The following is a 19,441-nucleotide window of genomic DNA, read 5'->3' on the forward strand; positions in this document are numbered from 1 at the left end:
CACACACTCCTTAACGCATTCCAATTATGAAAACGCATGAAATACAAAAGGAAGAGTCAGGCTGCCACTCATTTGGATAGAAATTCTATACCTGTTCTCCCATCCAACCCACCTATCATATTTCACATCAGCATTTTGTTTCATGTAGTTATTCGTATGTAAACTGTGACTCTTATTTAGAACTTAAGTTTTTCATAGTGGGGTTCTTTGATGTGTTTTATGCTTGATTGTTTAATAATGTCATGAAAAAGCCTCGAGAACTCCAGCATCTGAGGCTCTTTTGTACCTCTCATCTCACTGTCATCAGCTCATGTTGCCTAAGGCAAGATATGTACGCAGTGTACTCTGTGCCGTGGAAGGACCAAGGGTCCTTTATGTGGCTTTCATCTTCTTTATCTTTCTGCATATAACTCTGTTTCAGAACCACAGCATTTTACAACAACTGTGACGCGATCCAGCCCGACCGTGGCCTTTGTGGAGCTTTCCTCCAGTCCTCAGCTGAAGAACGAGGTGCCAGAAGAGAAAGAGCAGAAGAAACTGGAAAATGAAATGAGCGGAAAGGTGGAGTTGGTGCTGTCACAAAAGGTGAGGTGGATGCAAGTTGTTATAGCCACAGTTAGTGTGGTTTCAATTGCTATCGGCTGCTATGGCAGCATCGCTTCATAATGAATTTTTTTATTGAAATATAGTTGGTTTACAATATTGTACCAGTTTTTGCTATATAGCAAAGTGACCCAGTCCCATATATATATATATATATATATATATATATATATATTCTTTTTCTCGTATTATCTTCCATCATGTTCTAGCCCAACATAATGAGGATTTATTTTCTCTCCTGATCTTTTTTCTTATCTTTAATTTGTATTTTTGTCTAAGTACAAATATAATGATGTTCATCATAAAAATTAAATACATATAGAAAGATGTCTGTATTAGTCCATTTAGGCTGCTATAACAGAAAACTGGGTGGCTTATAAGCAGCAGAAGTGTATTTCTCTCAGTTCCGGAGGCTAGGAGGCCCAAGGTCAAGACACCCAAAGATTTGGTGTCTGGGGAGAGCCTGCTTCCTGGTTCACAGATAGCCTCTTCTTGCTGTGTCCTCACTCTGTGGAATGGGCAAGTGAGGAGTTCCTGTTGTGACTCAGGGGGTTAAGAACTGGACTACCATCCATGAGGATGTGGGTTCGATCCCTGGCCTCGCTCAGTGGGTTGAGGATCCAGTGTTGCCACAAGCTGTCACAGATGTGGCTCAGATTTAGCATTGCTGTGGCTGCGGTGTAGGCTGGCAGCTGCAGCTCTAGTTCAAACCCTAGCCTGGGAACTTCAATATGCCACAGGTGCAGCCCTAAAAAGCAAAAAAAAAAAAAAAAAAAAAAAAAAAAAAAATTTAATTAAAAATTAAACAAAAAGGAGGGGGCAAGGAAGCTCTCCTGGGTCTTTTATAAGGGCCGCTAATCCCATTCAAGAGAGCTCCACCCCCATGACCCAATCACTTTCCCAAAGGCCCCACCTCCAAATACCATTACTTTGGGGGTTAGGGTTTCAGCATATGAATTTGGGGAGGACACAAACATACAGTCTATAGCTATGTAATTTTAATGTATATTTCTATAATGATTTACATATAAATATATAGCAGATCTATTGAGCAATATGTGTAAATACATAACAATAATGTATAAATTAAAAACATAGAAACAGAGCAAGAGAAAGAAAAAGTCACTGAAACCTACCTCTATTAATAGTAACTTGTATTACTCTTAATATATACTCTTTAGACATCTTTATTTTTTCTTTACTTTAGGGCCACACCTGCAGTTTATGGAGGTTTCTAGGCTAGGGGTCGAATTGGAGCTGCAGCTGCAGGCCTACACCACAGCCACAGCAACGCGGGATCCAAGCCAAGTCTGCAACCTACACCACAGCTCGTGGCAACGCCAGCTTCTTAACCCCCTGAGTGAGGCCAGGGATCAAACCTACATCCTCGTGGATCCCAGTGGGGTTCCTTACTGCTGAGCCATGATGGGAACTCCCAACATCTTTTAAATTGTATTTTAAATAACTCATTTTTAATTACGATGTATGATATACATTTAAAAGAAAAATGTAATACAGATGTTATGAAGCTTTGCAGTTAAATTTTAGTTTGCCGTGCATGAGCTTGCTTATTTGCAACTTACTGTGTATTCTCTCTTTAATAGTTGCCTGTGTTATAGGATGGTATTTCTTTTTTGTTGTTGATGTACAATATTATATAAGTTACAGGTGTACATTGTAGTGATTCACAATTTTTAAAGGCTATACTCCATTTATAGCTATAAGAGCATATTGGTTGTATTGCCTGGGTTGCGCAATATATCCTTGTGGCTTATTTTATACGTAGTAGTTTGTACCTATAGCAATGGTATTTCTGATGCCTTTGAACTTGAATAAGAAGGAAATTAGAAAATTATTTTTCTGATATAATGGGTTTTACCATCTTGTTTTTATTAAGTGTTCTGTTCATTTGGCATCTCATCTCATTCATTAATTGGTTTGTTTTCAGGCACAGAGTCTAAAAGGCATCATCTTTTGTACCAGTTGTCCTCAACTTTGGCCACTCTTTAGGATTTCACAAATACCAAGCACACTCCAGATCACATAAATCAGCATCTCTAGGGGCAGGGCCCAGGCATCTGTATCTTTAAAAGCTCCCTGGGTGATTCTGATGGGTCATCAAGATAGAGAATAACTCACCTGCATTCTGGACATTTTTATGTGCTAGTTTGATTTCTCTGAAAAACTGACCTCTAAATTAATGTGGAAAAGCATGAAGGGGGTTTGGAGAAGGGGCAGAAGTTTCCATTTACAATGTAAATGTGCACTTGTTGACTTATATAACAGCCACGGATTCTTACACTTTATTTCTCTGGTACACTTATCAGTGGACAGTACCTGTAACCTGTCTGTTGCCCGTGATCCAGGTGGTAAAGCCAAAATCTCCGGAACCAGAAGCAACCCTGACGTTTCCATTTCTGGACAAAATGCCCGAAACCAACCAATTACATTTGCCAAATCTCAACTCTCAAGGTAAAAAGAAGGAAATGTTTGGCTTTAATTCCGCATGTTCTGCTTAGCCCAGCTGTAGGACAATATTCTTTATTTTAAAGGTCAATGCTGGAGTTTCCACTGCAGCTCAGCAGTAATGAACCTGACTAGTATCCATGAGGATGCGGGCTTGATCCCTGGCCTCATTCAGTGGGTTAAGGATCGGTGTTGCCACGAGGATCCTTAGGTTACAGACACAGCTTGGATCCTGAGTTGCGGTGGCTGTGGTGTAGGCCAGCAACTGCAGATGTGATTCGACCCCTTGCCTGGGGACCTCCATATGCTGCAGGTGTTACCCTAAAAATTAAAATAAATAAAGCCAGTATTTAAAAAAATAAAATAAAAGGTAGATTACTTTCTTTGTGTGGACATCCCTTTCGCCATGGTGTTTGCTGGAATCCATGATGGCTGAATTAGTAACTTCAGAACGGAAACGTGGGCCTGAATTCTCTCTCTAGCTTAGCCAGATACTCCAGCTGCCAAGACCGTTTTGTCAGCCAGGCACCACCAGCACTGCAGGATCTGTACAAGCATTTGATACCTCAAAATAATTTTTTTTTGGTCTTTTTAGGGACATACCTGCAGCATAGGGCAGTTCCCAGGCTAGGGGTTGATTGAGTCAGAGCTGCAGTTGCTGGCCTATACCACAGCCACAGCAACGCGGGATCCGAGCCGTGTCTGCTACTTACACCACAGCTCTTGGTAACACCAGAACCTTAACCCACTTAGCCAGGCCAGGGATCGAACCCGCATCCTCATGGACACTAGTTGGATTCTTAACCACTGAGCCATGACAGGAACTCCTAAAAACAATTTTTATTGGCCCCAAAATGTTAAAAAAATTTTTTTCAAAATAAAAAAATCAGTAACTTTAATATATTTATTATCTCTGTCAACTTCATTAATTGTCAATTGTCTAGTCTTCCTAAAATACCCAATCAACTTGACAATGATTTGGAAAGGAAGTAAGATTTTCCTACCTCAGAAGCGTTCCTGTGTGTGCATGATGATTATGAGAAATCGTTCATGATCATAGGTGAAATATGCTATCGCTGAAAGCTTTAATCTTTCTAAACATTTTTTATAACATATATGTGTGTGTATATATATATAATATGCACATATATAATATAGGCTGGGGATATACTTAATATGTTTCATATTTTTGATACCTTTTAACATGTTAATTATAATGTGGGGAGGGGTAGCTTCTGCAAATATAGGCATTTAGGACCTATGAAGGTTTTAAAATAGCACTTACCTTGCAAAATCCCCAAGCGCCTTTAGGCCATGTCTAGGTTGTGAATTCATCCCTTTACTCTTTTTCTTTTTTTTTTTTTTAATTTTTTTGTCTTTTTAAGGCCAGTCCTGTGACATATGGAGGTTCCCAGCTGTAGCCACAGGCCTACGCCAGAGCCACAGCAACACGGGATCCGAGCCGCGTCTACGACCTACACCACAGCTCACGGCAACGCCGGATCGTTAACCCACTGAGCAAGGCCAGGGAGCGAACCCACAACCTCATGGATACTAATCAGATTCATTTTCACTGCGCCACGGTGGGAACTCCCCCTTTATTCTTTAAGAGCCCAGCTTGAATCCCTTTATCTTGGTGAGAGCCCCAGGTGCCTACAACCACCAGAAAGGAGCCTGTGGGATGTGAGCAGTGGGGACGGGTCCTGAGGATTCCGTGGTCTGTAGGGACCGTGCCTCACAAGAGACAGACCGCTGGGCTTTACTGCCGTGAGTTCTCTCTCTTTCCTGGTGTGACGTGTAAACAGCTAGAGTTCAGGAGGCAAGAACTGTAAGGTTTCTTGCCTTTCTTTTGTAATGTACTTTCCCCGGGACTGATATATGTATCAGTCCAGGCAAAGCAAGGATGCACAGCGTCCTGGAGGCTGGGGATTTCTTTTTGCTTTTCTTTTCAAAGATGGGCAGCTCTTTGGCAGAAATGGAGTTGGCTCCCATTCGTCTTTGCTGGCGGCTGGGAGAGAAGCTGGGCTGTATCTGCAAAACAGGACGTCCTTGGGCAGGAATCCTCTTACTACATGTACTGATGCTCACCAGTCTCTTACTGTGGAAACAAGTTCAATTCGCTCTTCGAAGCATTTGTTGTAAATTTGTCAGCCCTCCTGTCATGAAGGGAATTGACAAAAATAAGTTGTCGAAACGGGGCCAGCAGCTGGCCATATTTAGGTTTTAATCCTGCCCTATTTCTAGCACTTTTTAATTGTGTAGATAGGTAATAGAGAGAGGAAATAGATATTTTAAGCTACATTAATTAGTGTTATTGTCTTACATGCTTTAGCATCTCATGATCTGTGGTGAAGCACGTCGATTTTGAAAAACATACTGTTGAGTTAAATGCTTTATCTGCAGTGAACGATTAAAAAATAAAATTCAGGAAGTTCCCTTGTGGCACGTCGCGTTAAGGATCAGGTGTTGCTGCCATTGTGGCGTGGGCAGAAACTTCGGTGTAGGTTCGATCCCGGCCTGGGAACTTCCACATGCCTCGGGTGCTCCCCCGCCAAAAAATAAAATAAAATTCGGTAGCACTAAAGCATTTCTAAAAATATTCTTTAAGATGCAGTTATGTTTGTTCGATACGTTTGTCTGGTTCGTGGAAGCTGTAATTACAGCTATAGGCTCTGGAGACAGAAAGCCTGCGTTCAAATTCTGGCTCTTCTAGTTCTTGTCTGTGTGATCATGTGATCTTACTCACCAAGTTCTCTCCAATCTCTGTTGCCTGTAAACTGGAAATAATGACAGTGCCATCCTCATAGGGCTGTTGAATTACACGAGATAAACCAAAAGAAAGGAAGGAAGAAGAATTTAGCTTAACACCCAGCCCAGAATAAGCACTAATAATAGTACCTGTAGCATAGTTGCAGTAGTGGAATTATAGAGCAAGGTACCAGACAAGAATAAACAATTTTTTTTTTTTTGGTCTTTTTGCCTTTTCTAGGGCCAATCCCATGGCATATGGAGGTTCCCAGGCTAGGGGTCGAATCAGAGCTGTAGCCGACAGACTACGCCAGAGCCACAGCAATGCAGGATCCAAGCTGCGTCTGCTACCTACACCACAGCTCACGGCAACGCTGGATCCTTAACCTACTGAGCAAGGCCAGGAATCAAACCCGCAACCTCATGGTTCTTAGTCGGATTCATTAACCACTGTGCCACGACGGGAACTCAAGAATAAACAATTCTTAAATGCACCACTTAAAATAGGAGTGCTTATATTGGAGAGATACACTTTTAAGCAGTCATTTTCAAACCTGAGTCTGTGGCAGGGTCCCCTGCAGGACTAATTAAAACACAGGTCACTGGGCACCTCCCCCGTCCCGTACAGTGTCTGAGTGAGTAGGTCTGGGCGGGGTCCACAATATTTGCATTTCTGATGAGTGTGCAAAGGTGATCCTGATGCTACAGATCTGGAGACCACACTCTGAAACCCACTGGCTTGAACCATGTGTTTAAATTGTACACCAAATTCACTGCTAGTAGGTGTGAGGATAACAGTAATACTTGTTTGGCAGGTATGAAGTTCCTATCTTTCAAGAAGCAAAAGGCCTGTAGTAAACATAATCTTTTAAAAGAAAAATGTATGGAGTATAATTGATTCTCATGATTGTGTTAGTTTCACGCACATAGCAAAGTGATTCAGTTATGCACAATAAACGTAATTTTTAAAGGCATAGTTTGTCTTTAACCGGAGGACGGGGATGTATAGGGCTTTGCCCAGATTTAAAAAGTCAGTACACATGTAAGTGACCAGGAGTTCCCACCAGAGCACAGTGGGTTAAGAATCCAATTGCAGGAGTTCCCATCGTGGCTCAGTGGTTAACGAATCCGACTAGGAACCAAGAGGTTTCGGGTTCAATCCCTGGCCTTGTTCAGTGGGTTAAGGGTCCTGCGTTGCCATGAGCTGTGGTGTAGGTCTCGGACGTGGCTCAGATCTGCCGTTGCTGTGGCTTTGATGTAGGCTGGCAACGGTAGCTCCGATTGGACCCCTAGCCTGGGAACCTCCATATGCCTTGGATACGGCCCTACAAAGACAAAAAAAAAAAAAAAAAAAATCTAATTGCAGAGTAGGTCACAGCTGCATTCAGATTCAGCCCCTGGCCTGGGAACTTCCATAGAGTAGCCATAAAGTAAAATTAAAAATTAATGAAGTGAGTGATTCAGAGGCTGCACACCCAAAAAAGTATAGGGTCAAGATCAGGAAACCAGGAGCCACACCTAATACCCTGTTCCCAAGACAGTGATGCTGCCACCCCCTCCACACCCACACGCATCTGTTTCTCCCCTGATCATACAGGCAACTGAAAATCTGCCGGGGGGCCCTCTTGATGCTCCACAGATTTCCTTTAAACATACACACGTGCACAAAGAGTCTTTAAATACTCCGATGACATTCATAAAATGCATTTAAAGATGACAAATTTCCCTCTCTCAGCTGTCTCCCAACAGGAGAAAGATAGCTTAAATTGACATTTCAGAAGACTGTGTGCACATTTTAAAAACTGCTGTCTTTATTTGCATCGAGAATGATGACAGACGAGCACAGCGCGCAGGCTAAGCATGCACGTGTTTGCATGAGCCTCTCTCTGTTTGACGGCGCTCATTACCGAGAGACATATACACGGCCTTTTGCTACTCACATCTATAGCAGCCGCCACAGACCTCCATAAACCACCTTTAAAAAGCAAATCAAAAATAATTGAACTCATTGCTGCTGTCTTTTATACTTTTCTAGTGTTCTCCAAAAGCGGTGTACACTGTGCCTCTCGCCCTTACATCGTACATCAGACTCTCGTTTTGAGAGTCTTAGCAATGTCATCTCTAAGGATGTGCTCTTAAAATTCCAGCCAACACCAAAGACGACGAACAAGAGCATAACCTGCCCCATTCATCGACTTTTGTCCGTGTCTTCGGGTTCTGTGTGCGTTTTGTTGAGATGCTTTGTCCTTTAGATTCTTTCACTCTGCAGCCTTTGCATTGACGACACCCAGACCTCCGTTAGTAGGGAGTGTGGTTTCATTCAAGTCTTGCCCTGTTTTCATGGTTTTCTGTTTGTTCTGTTCTGCCATCTGATCTAGAGTCCCCTGGCACTGCCAGCGTCCCGCTGAGAGTTCAGAACTCTTGGCGACGTTCCCAGTTTTTCTCCCAGTCAGGTAAAATGCATCCTGGGGAGCCCTGTTTCTTTTGTGCAAAAATCCGTGTTGCGGGTAACCAATGATATCTGGTTCTTTTCTTCATTTCTGATTCCAGGGGGGAAAGAACGCTTGTTTCTGGCACACAGTTAGCTAAGAGCTTGTTCTTTGATATCAGGATCAGTTATGCTAAAATTGGGGGAGTGGTGCACAGAATTTTACTTTGATTTTGAAAATCCAAAGAAATAATAATAATCACCTCTTCCTTTATGGCCCTTTTCTTTAAAAAAAAAAAAATTAGAAGCACTTACCAGGAACTGGTAATAGTCCTCTTGTTAACTGTGTCACCCCCTCTGCCTCCTGGATGACATCTGGCCTCTGTGTGAGCCGTCTCCATGTCAGACAGTGAAGGAATGGGTCAGTCAAGCCAGAATGCAAGGTGCATTAAAACCAGCACTTATAGGAGTAGATCTTGCTTTCTGTAGTCTAGGACCTGATGCTAATTGATGTGATCAATCCTATTACACTGGTTATAACTTCTCTTGGTGATGGGTCTCAGCTGCTTCAGGGATCTGCTTTATTATGATTGTCTAATGCTCTTGGCTTACGAAAAAAAAAATTGGTTTGAAGCTGACATAGGAACCACACTCCACTGAGAGGATCAAAAAGAAAGACAATTAGAAGCTACTCACGCTGTGGTCTTTTTTCCTTTCTTTCTGTACAGTGGATTCTCCAAGCAGTGAAAAGTCCCCTGTGACTACACCTGTAAGTAACTCCTGTTAAGGAATAAGATCATACATTTAGTGTGATTTTTCACTTGTAAGGTATTTGATTCACTTAAAGAGGAGTCAGTCAAAAACAGGCTCCAGTAGTTTCTGTTGTGGCACAGCAGAAACAACTCCGACTAGGAACCATGAGGTTGCGGGTTTGATCCCTGGCCTCATGCAGTGGGTTAAGGATCTGGGTTGCCATGAGCTGTGGTGTAGGTTGCAGACGTGGCTCAGATCCTGCATTGCTGTGGCTCTGGCATAGGCCGGCAGCTGTAGCTCCGATTCAACCCCTAGCCTGGAAACCTCCATGTGCTGCGGGTATGGCCCTAAAAAGCAAAAAAACAAAACAAAACAAAAAAGCGGGCTCTAAACTTTTAATTGTAAAAGAATACTTATAAGTTGTGTATAATGCTGTCACTTGAATCACGAAGAAAGACATGGATTGTCATTATGCACAGTTTTTATTGTGCCTGGAAACAAAGTGGTAAGGCCAGAAAATAAAGTCTAAAAGAAACAGCTGAGGAGTTCCTGTTGTTGTGCAGCTTGTTTCTCTGAAGGCGTTGGTTCGATTCCCAGCCCAGGGCAGTGGGTTAAGGATCCTACATTCCTACAACTGTGGTGTACATAGGTTACAGTTCTAGCTCATACTCAATTCCTGGCCTGGGAACTTCTGTATGCAGTAGGTATGGCCAAAAAAATTAATTAATTAAAATAAACAACTTAAATAAATGTGACAAAAGGAATTAGTAATAAAATATACAACTTTTGTAGGCATTCAAAATCGTTTTTTATTTTATTTTATTTATTTTTTTATTTATTTTAGGGCCGAACCCACAGTATATGGAGGTTCCCAGGCTAGGGATCAAATCAGAGCTACAGCTGCCAGCCTAGGCCACAGCCACAGCAACTCGGGATCTAAGCCACATCTGTGACCTACACCACAGGTCACAGCAACACCAGATCCTCAACCCACTGAGCGAAGCCAGGGATTGAATCCACATCTTCGTGGATCCTAGTCCAGTTCGTTAACCACTGAGTCATGAAGGGAACTCCAAAATCATTTTTTATTTTTTTAATTATTTTCTTTTTTTCAAAATCATTTTTAAATTTTTTAATTTAATTTTTTTTCAAAAGCATTTCTTAAAGGAGGCCAGTACTTTAACACAGTGAACTATTGGCAGACAGGGCCCAGGATGGACTCTCTCCGGGGACCCAAACTGTCTGTCTGAGTTATACTCCTCCTCACTGCCAGTATCTTGAACTCTATTATCTGTACATTTCGTTTTCAATTTTTTTAATAAAAAATCACTTGTTAATTAAAACATCAAGGGACATAATGCCGTAGAGATTCCTTGCTGCTGAATTATACCTGAACGCTCTGTGCAGACCTGACCCTTGAAATTGAGTGGTCCCAGTGCTAGCCTGTCACCTTTATTCACCCTCTGAAATTCCCACTGGATGCGGAGCTTCCTCCATGGCACAGTCAACTGTAGCATTTTCCGGGCCCCAAGGGTAGCCACATAATCATTGTTGCATCTTTTTTAATCTTTTTTTTTTTTTTTTTCATTTTAGCCACATCCTCGGCCTGTGGAAATTCCAGGGCCAGGGATCAAACCTGCACCTCGTGTGTCACAGTTGTGGCAATACTGGACTCTTAACCTGCTGCTCTCTGTGGAAATTTCCTGTTGCCTTTTGATTAGAGCTTTATTAACCATATGGCCCCAAAAGTATTATGTAACTTTTTTTTTTTGGTCTTTTTAGAGCCGTACCCACAGCATATGGCAGTTCCTAGGCTAGGAGTTGAATCAGAGCTGCAACTGCCAGCCTACACCACAGCCACAGCAACGTGGGATCCAAGCCATATCTGAGCGAACCTGCATCTTCATGGATACTAGTCGAGTTCATTACTGCTGAGGCACAATAGGAACTCCAACTCTGGATTTTATGCAAAAAAAAAAAAAAATAGTATTTCTCTGCATAACTTATCAGAGCCTTTAGTACACGATGTGCAGTGTGAATCCCAAAAGTGGCCTATAGGAAATGCATTTCCCTACCTGGTTTGCCCATCTTTCTTTGAGTTTTTTGTGGCCATTCCTACCATATGTAGGAACTGCAACAAGAGTATCAATTGAGGCCCACATTTCACATGTCTACATACTTTAAGGCCATAAATAGTTATAATGCTAAAAGTCAAGCAACAGCCATGGCCTGGCCTGATTTCTCAGCCTGGAGATGCTTCCCCGGGCCAGCCCAGCCTTCGCGCCCCTGAGTGGTAGCGTGGATCTCCTGGGGGCAGGTGGGCTAGCCCAGGTGTCTTGGGAAATAGCTGGACCATCGAAACCTCGGACAGGACTGACTCTGTCCAGCTTTGCAGGCAGCTGGAGGAGGTCGAATCTGCCTGCACCTCACTCTGCCCCAGACTCTCTCCTCCCCCACCTCCTCCACCCCCCACCCTGCTCTCTCTCAGGATTCCCAGAAGTTCCAAGTGCCTCCCCAAACTGCCGCATGAGAACACGATGAAGGGAAGAAGCACGGTTATAAGGGGGGCTTGGTTTGCCTCAGCACCTACTCTGGGGGACAAGGGAGGTCAACTTTATTTTTTATTTTATTTTATTTTATTTTTCCTTTTTAGGGCCACACCTGCCACATATGGACGTTCCCAGGTTGAATCAGAGCTACGCTGCCAGCCCACATCACAGCCACAGCAGTCCGGGATCCGAGCCACGTCTGCGACTTATACCACAGCTCATGGCAACCCCAGATCCTTAACCCACTGAGCAAGGCCAGGGATCGAACCTGAAATCTCATGGATACTGGTCAGATTTGTTTCTGCTGAGCCATAATGGGAACTCCCTGGGAGCCAACTTGAAACACAGCAGTGCCTCCTGTGGCTGGTTTCCCAGGGACCAGCTGTGATTCGCTTCCCTCTTGGACCCTGTCCATCTCACATTCTGTGGTCTGGGTGCCCACTTTGGTTCATGCATCCTTCTCCCATTGTTCCCGTTGGACCACATGGTTCTCCAATCACAAAACCTGTTTTTTAAAAGACCGGAACAAAATGAATGCTTGCTATGCTGGGATCCAGGCAGGGGTTCCCTTTGCTAGGATCTCTGGTGAGGCTGATGGGCGCTGGTGAGTTAAATGACCCACTTGAGAGGAAGCTGGTGTGGAAAAGCAACAGCAGTGGAAAAGATTAGTTCTCTAGTGCAGCAAGCACCGCTTCTCATAAAGCGCAGTTCTGCTGAAAGAAGCGTTTCTATTTGGATTCAGGATCAATATGCAAAGTAAGTGTCTTATGCTCAGAAACCTGACTCATTGAAGAAATCACTCCTAAGAGAAATGAAGCCAAAGCCTTCCCGTGCTGGTGGCTGATGACTTCCTGTCTTCATGAGTTCCAAAAAGGTTCACAGACCCATACCAGCATCTTGGAAGTGACCCAAGGAGAGACTAAGATTAGAAAGTGGTTTCTGCCAGCAAAGAACGCCTTTAAACTCGGGAAGGCTTTGCTTCCTCACAGCCATCTGGGTGTCAGGCCGGGAGCTGATTGTGTCCCTTGCTCTGGCCTGGACTTGAGGACATGGCCCAATTCTGATTATGGTTTTATTTTCCAAGCAGTTTAAGTTCTGGGCATGGGACCCGGAAGAAGAGCGCAGGCGACAGGAGAAATGGCAACAGGAGCAGGAACGTTTGCTCCAGGTAGGACTGGGTTTACTGTCTTTTTTTTTTTTTTCTTCTTCTTCTTCTTCTTTAAGGTAATGCTTTCTTAATTTCTGTTATATTTCATAGACGTTTAGCACAAGAAATGCATGGGATCACCTTCTTGTCAGAAGTCATTGAGTCTAAGTCCATTCATTTTGTGTCCATGAGACAGAATGCACTATGTCTAATTCCTCCTACCAGAGGTCATGCTGATGAACCATAAGGAAAACGTGTTTTGCTTAGAAGAAAAATCCAGATGTTGATCAAGGGCCAGCCCAGCCATTTGGCACCTCCTTAGCTGCCTATCAAATTCCCATCCAGGAGTTCCCGTCGTGGCGCAGTGGTTAACGAATCCGACTAGGAACCATGAGGTTGCGGGTTCGGTCCCTGGCCTTGCTCAGTGGGTTAACGATCCAGCGTTGCCGTGAGCTGTGATGTAGGTTTCAGACACGGCTCGGATCCTGCGTTGCTGTGGCTCTGGCGTAGGCCGGTGGCTACAGCTTCAATTCGACCCCTAGCCTGGGAACCTCCATATGCCTCGGGAGCGGCCCAAGAAATAGCAACAACAACAACAACAACAACAATAGACAAAAAGAAAAAAAAAAAATTCCCATCCAACTTGGAGCAGGGGAAAAAAATAAAAGCCATTTGATAGCATCCATGTGAAATAAAAAATTTTTTTCTTTCTATAGCTACACCCAAAGCATATGGAAGTTCCCAGGCTAAGGGTTGAATCAGAGCTGCAGCTCCCGGCCTACACCACAGCCACAGCAACACAAGATTGGAGCTGCATCAGTAACTTATACCACAGCTCACAGCAATGGTGGATCCTTAACCCACGGATTGGGACCAGAGATCGAACCTGCGCCCTCATGGGTACTATTCGTTATTGCTGAGCCACAGTGGCACAATAGCCACAAGGGCAGCACCATGTGAAATAAAATTTGACTGGGGTCTTGTTCCTTAAGAAGAAATGTTTGCTCCATCTTTGAGCAAAAGCTGCTAATTTTCAATTCTAGAAAAATTCTGGGAGTAAATTTACCATGTTCCTACTTGTTTCATGCCAGTTTTGTAGCGCAACAGGGCTCCAAGACGTAACCTAGTAACCTTAGAACTAACCTATGCTGCGCCTCGGGGTGTGCCAAAATGGGCATGTTTGTAGGTGTTTGATATGTTTTATCTCATTTACCTCGTATAAAACTCTTCAAAGTATATCTTATTAGTCTCAACTTGCAATTGAAGAAAAGCTTAAAAAAAGTGAAATAATTTGCTCGGAGTCACACCTCTAACAGCAGAAAATATGGCTCTCCGTTGGGTGTTTAGTATCCCTAGCATGTTTGAGTACCACCTGATAGTGTTTCCTTTTTGTTTCATGAAGAGGCTAGATCCAGAAAGTTGCAGCAAGAAGATAGTCTTGCAACATATTGCACATGATGGTTTAGTGGGGGGTGGGGGGCGTCCCAGGGATGAAGGCAATGGTCAATTCAGAACAAGCTGTGGAAATTCCGTAACAGGAGAGATACCAGAAGGAGCAGGACAAGCTGAAAGAAGAGTGGGAAAAGGCCCAAAAGGAGGTGGAAGAGGAAGAACGCAGATACTATGAGGAGGTAGGAAATAATTCCCCAGAAGGGATTTGGCCCCAAAGCCCCAGTTCCTCCAAGACACTTCCTGTGTCTGCGCTGTGTGCACGAGGGGGCTACGTCCGATTCTCTTTACTCACAGCAGAGCCTCATTAACCTTTTAAAGGAGTCCTATCCCATGGCTCGAAAAGACCACTGTTCTCTCAAATTTAGTTTGTGGTAAAGGTGTGCTGAGTCATGGGCAAGGGAAAGAATATAATTATGGCTGTTCCTTGATCACAGAGTCAGATTCTTGAGTTATCTTACAGAGATGACGTGAAGGTCTCAATTTACTTTTTGTGTTTCTTTGAGGCAAGCATGTCTGGTGCCAAATTCATGAAGTAATGTTAATTTTATGAGGCTACTTTAAATGAATCTGTACTACTGCATTCACTGTATGGTACTGAAGAGATTTGGAAAAGAGTATTTGGTTTTGTTTGTTTAATTTTTTAAATTTTTTATTTATTTTTTGCTTTTTAGGGCTGCACCCATAGCACATGGAGGGCCCCAGACTAGGGGTTGAATTGGAGCTACAGCTGCTAGCCTACACCACAGCCACAGCAACTCGAGATCTGAGCTGCATCTGTGACCTACACCACAGCTCATGGCAACGCCAGATTCTTAACCCACTGAACGAGACCAGGGATCGAACCCTCAACCCCATGGTTCCTAGTTGGATTCATTTCTGCTGTGTCACAATGGGAACTCCTGTTTAATTTTTTTAAGTGAACAAACCAGACCACATTTGAGAATTTGAAGCCACGCTTTATGTATATTATCCAAAATTTGTTTATGACTAATATTGTTGTGAATTTTATCTACAACAATAACATTTGTGCATAATCCTCTCCCTAACAGCATTTCTAATTAGGCTTCTGGAATCACACTGACTAATCCATTTGCAAATACTTTATTTTTCTAAATTAAATGCTAATTTCTAAATCACTGCCCATAGAGACTATTATCTGATTTACATGCTTTCTAAAAATAGGACCTTTTTTAAACGCCCTGCTTATTTGCATGTAATTCTGATGTTTTTCCCTAAAGTTCCTTAATGAAATTTTCTCTTGACAAATACGATTTTTCACTTTTCCCCCTTTTGCTAATTCTGTCTTTCCCTTAGGAGCGCAAAATAATTGAGGACACTGTGGTTCCATTTACTATTTCTTCAAGTTCTGCAGACCAGCTGTCTACATCCTCCTCCATGACTGAAGGCAGTGGGACAGTGGTGAGACCACAATTGAAAGCAGTTCATGAAATGAATAAACCAAATTAGAAGTTCAAAACCGCAAGACCAAGTTTTCCAGCAGTTTAAATCCAGGACTGGCTATTTTTCTAGAATGAGCTCAGCTACTACATTTCCATTGTACCCCATGGTACTGTCATTGCCGTGGTCACACCCTAGAGTCAGTTCCTGAGAAGCAGTAAAGACGTTACTGAGGCCAGCTCTGCCCTCACAGGCTGGCAGCCAAAATTTCTGCCCTGGTTGGCAAGACCCTGGTTAGCGACCATTCCATGTGCTAGAATGTCTTTCCCTCACTGCCCATCATTCAGTCATTCAACAGACATGTATTTCTTTCTGCCAGACCATACGTCTCTTTGCCCTGGATGGTGGCACTAGGATCCACCAGCCTCCATGAAAGTTGCTTCTAAATCACTCAAAATTCCACATGAAATGCCTATGTGTCTTCATGAACCAGAGAGAGTCCAGAAAGGCTGGCCCACCTTCGTATCCCCCCAGTAAGGTCACGGAGGTAGTGGACAGAAGTCATACCAAGACCTGGATGGTCCATCATCTGCGTTTTATTTTTTGAATGAGATAAATCACAAAATAAGTTCATTTGCATTAGACATAGTATATTATCACTTGTGTATGTATCATATCTGCTGATTCTGTAGTCAATTAGGGAATGCTGCAATACACCACAAATTTTTTAAATATCCAATTTTAAGAGTACAAATTAAGATTGTACAAAAGTAACTCATTAAATTCAATATTGCCTAGTCACTCAGGAAGCTCAGATTATTGCTTATCTTTGCTAATGTATACAAAGATTATCACAGAAGATCTCTTATATCTCTTTCATATATTGCAATGGTTAAAATAGACATTTTCTAGACTTATAAAATAAGTTGTTAAGGAGTTCCCATTGTGGTGCAATGGAAACGAATTCAACTAGTATCCATGAGGACGCAGGTTCAATCCCTGGCCTCGCTCAGTTGGGTTTGGGATGTGGCATTGCTGTAAGCTACGGTGTAGGTTGCAGACGCAGCTCAGATCTGGTGTTGCTGTGGCTGTGGTATAGGTCAGCAGCTGTAGCTCTGATTTGATCCCTAGCCTGGGAACCACCATGTGCCATGGGTGCAGCCCTAAAAAGAAAAAAAAAAGATATATATATATATATGTATAGTTAATATATCACAATCAAAGGAGTTTTACACTGTCCAATAACTTTTCTATATCCACTGCCATTTTCAAATACCAAATCTTGAAGTACAATTTTTTCAATTTAATGTTTTTTAAGATTTTTATTTTTATACGAGTTTTAAAGGCTATACTCTACAGTCTGCATTTTAAAATAACCCATAGGCCCTAGAAAGCCACTTGTGCTGAAATGAGCAGTCCTATGACTTTGCTTTATTTTGAAAAATAGGTTTTCTAACCAGAAACCTCTTGCAGTAACTTTTAAAAGAAATCCGGTTTACACATTCATTTTAAATCATTGGAAATCAGTTTTCTGCAGTTGATTTGAATGACTGTCCTTTAAGTTGTAAGCAGTGCAATCAAAAAAAATGCTTCAGGGAGCTGCCATCATGGCACATCTGAAATGAACCCGACTAGGAACCATGATGTTGTGGGTTTGATCCCTGGCCTCGATCAGTGGGTTAAGGATCTGGCGTTGCCGTGAGCTGTGGTGTAGGTGGCAGACATGGCTCAGATCCCGTGTTGCTGTGGCTCTGGCGTAGGCCGGCAGCTGTAGCTCCAAATGGACCCCAAGCCTGGGAACCTCCATATGCCACAGGTGCAGTCGTAAAAAGCTAAAAGAAAAAAAGAAAGAAAAAAAATGCTTCAAGTATTCCACGGCCAGACATGAGTGTTGTCCAGTGTGTTTAAAAATTGCATTCAAGGTTATGCTTGTTTTCTTCATTAGACTAAGATGGACTTGGAAAACTGTCAAGAGGAAGAACAAGAAACAAGACAGAAGAAACCACTCCAGGGGGACAACAGTGACTTGTTGCTTAAGACGGGGGATGGTGACCCACTGGAGGAAAAGGGCAGGTAGGAGCCGTGCCAAGCTCTCTGTCCACCTGTGCAGAGCCAGGCTGAGCCCCTCACTCCCAGAAAGGGTCCCATGGCTACTGCACATCGTGTTCAGCTTTGAAATTATCATCCCAGTAATACGTTATATGTAGATTACTGCCCGAATATATTCTAATAGCTCCAAAGTCAGTGTCCTTATGCTATTGAATATAAAGAGGCTTCTTTTTAAATAGGCGAAACTTTTTTTTTTTTTTTTTTTTTTTTTGCCTCTTAGGGCCACACCTGCGGCATATGGAGATTCCCAGGCTAGGGGTCCAAATGGGGCTACAGCCACTGGCCTACGCCACGGCCACAGCAACGCAGGATCCGAGCCGTGTCTGCAACCTACACCACAGCTCATGGCAGTGCCGGATCCTTAACCCACTGAGCGAGGCCAGGGATCCAACCCTCATCCCCATGGATCCTAGTCGGGTTCATGTACTGCTGAGCCACAAAGGGAACTCTGTGAAATCTTTCTTAAGTAAGGTAAGATGGTATGGATCATCAAAAGAGCCTGCTGTCCATTCAAAGCCTCCAAACATCACTCACCTGAAATGGTTCCTGTGTCTGGATGGATAGAGGTTAAAATGAGGCGATGGTGTCCCCCTCACTGTGGTTTTACTGTGGACCTGATCTTTGCCATTAGTATCCTCTGACCTGTGAGAAGCCGCGTTTACCCTGGGTGATGCTATAAGGGATAACCAGCAAACCGATGGGTTGTGGGTAATCACCCTGCCCCATGGGCTCCAGTGTGTTCCGTGGGAGGTCAAAACAGGGTACCCAGAAACCCTGGAGTATTCAGCGTTAGCTCAGCCTGGAGCACAGTCCAGGCTGTCGTGAGTTTCTGAAGCCATTCATCCTCTGGTGGGATTTGCTCTGAGAATTCGCCGTGCTCTGCAGCGAGAAGCCTCAGTGAGTCGTAGGCTATCAGAGTTTTTGGCCCTTGTCCAGTGTTTGCAGAGCCTTTGGAGCAGCACATCTGCTTCCAGTTAACACTATGTAAGGAGATGTCCCAGGTTTTGAAATGAAAGCCACTAGTCCGAAATATTCGAAAGATGCTAATCAGCATTGTAGATGAATTATTATTGCTAGTTCTCCAGACAGTCCCTGTTGTCAGCAGACACTTTAAAGAACTCGCCTCCATCTCTCCTTGGCACATAGAAGCTACGCAAAGGCCAATGAGTGAATTTTCATAGGCGGCAGAAGTCCCATGGGGCCCAAGTGATTTCTACAAGAACTCCTCTCAGAGTTCCCGTTGCGGCTCAGAGGGTTAAGAACCCGACATAGTGTCCGTGAGGATGTGGGTTCCATCCTTGGCCTCACTTAAGTGGGTTAAGGATCCAGTGTTGCCTCGAGCTACAGTGTGGGTCATAGATGTGGCTCGGATCTGGCGTTGCTGTGGCGGTGGTGTCGCCTGGCAGCTGCAGCTCTGATTCGACCCCTGGCCTGGGAACTTCCTTATGCTGCAGGTGGGACTCTTAAAAGAAAAAAAAAGAAGTCCCCTTTGGTGAAAATCTGGAAGATTGCAGTTATCTCTGACACCCTTGAAATTATTAGAATGAAGAGCTTTGTGGACAAGGAGGTAGAGAAGACATCAGAAATGATGGCTTTTCGGAGTTCCCGTCGTGGCGCAGTGGTTAACGAATCCGACTAGGAACCATGAGGTTGCGGGTTCGGTCCCTGCCCTTGCTCAGTGGGTTAACGATCCGCCCTTGCCGTGAGCTGTGGTGTAGGTTGCAGACGCGGCTCGGATCCAGAGTTGCTGTGGCTCTGGCGTAGGCCGGTGGCTATGGCTCCGATTCG

The 19,441-nt window shown here is 43.6% G+C and overlaps 1 protein-coding gene across 1 annotated transcript in view; it reads left to right on the plus strand.

The window, feature by feature from the left end:
• Positions 1–19,441, plus strand: part of LIMCH1 (LIM and calponin homology domains 1) — a 359,519-nt gene that overhangs the window by 323,106 nt on the left and 16,972 nt on the right. Inside the window, 7 exon segments of the mRNA XM_021101157.1 lie at positions 422–585; positions 2,970–3,075; positions 8,974–9,014; positions 12,635–12,715; positions 14,233–14,325; positions 15,461–15,565; positions 17,490–17,617. Coding sequence (XP_020956816.1) covers positions 422–585; positions 2,970–3,075; positions 8,974–9,014; positions 12,635–12,715; positions 14,233–14,325; positions 15,461–15,565; positions 17,490–17,617 — 718 coding nt within the window.

The sequence above is a fragment of the Sus scrofa genome, chromosome 8 (genome assembly GCF_000003025.6).
Source record: "Sus scrofa isolate TJ Tabasco breed Duroc chromosome 8, Sscrofa11.1, whole genome shotgun sequence".
In the NCBI taxonomy this organism is placed as follows: Eukaryota; Metazoa; Chordata; class Mammalia; order Artiodactyla; family Suidae; genus Sus; species Sus scrofa.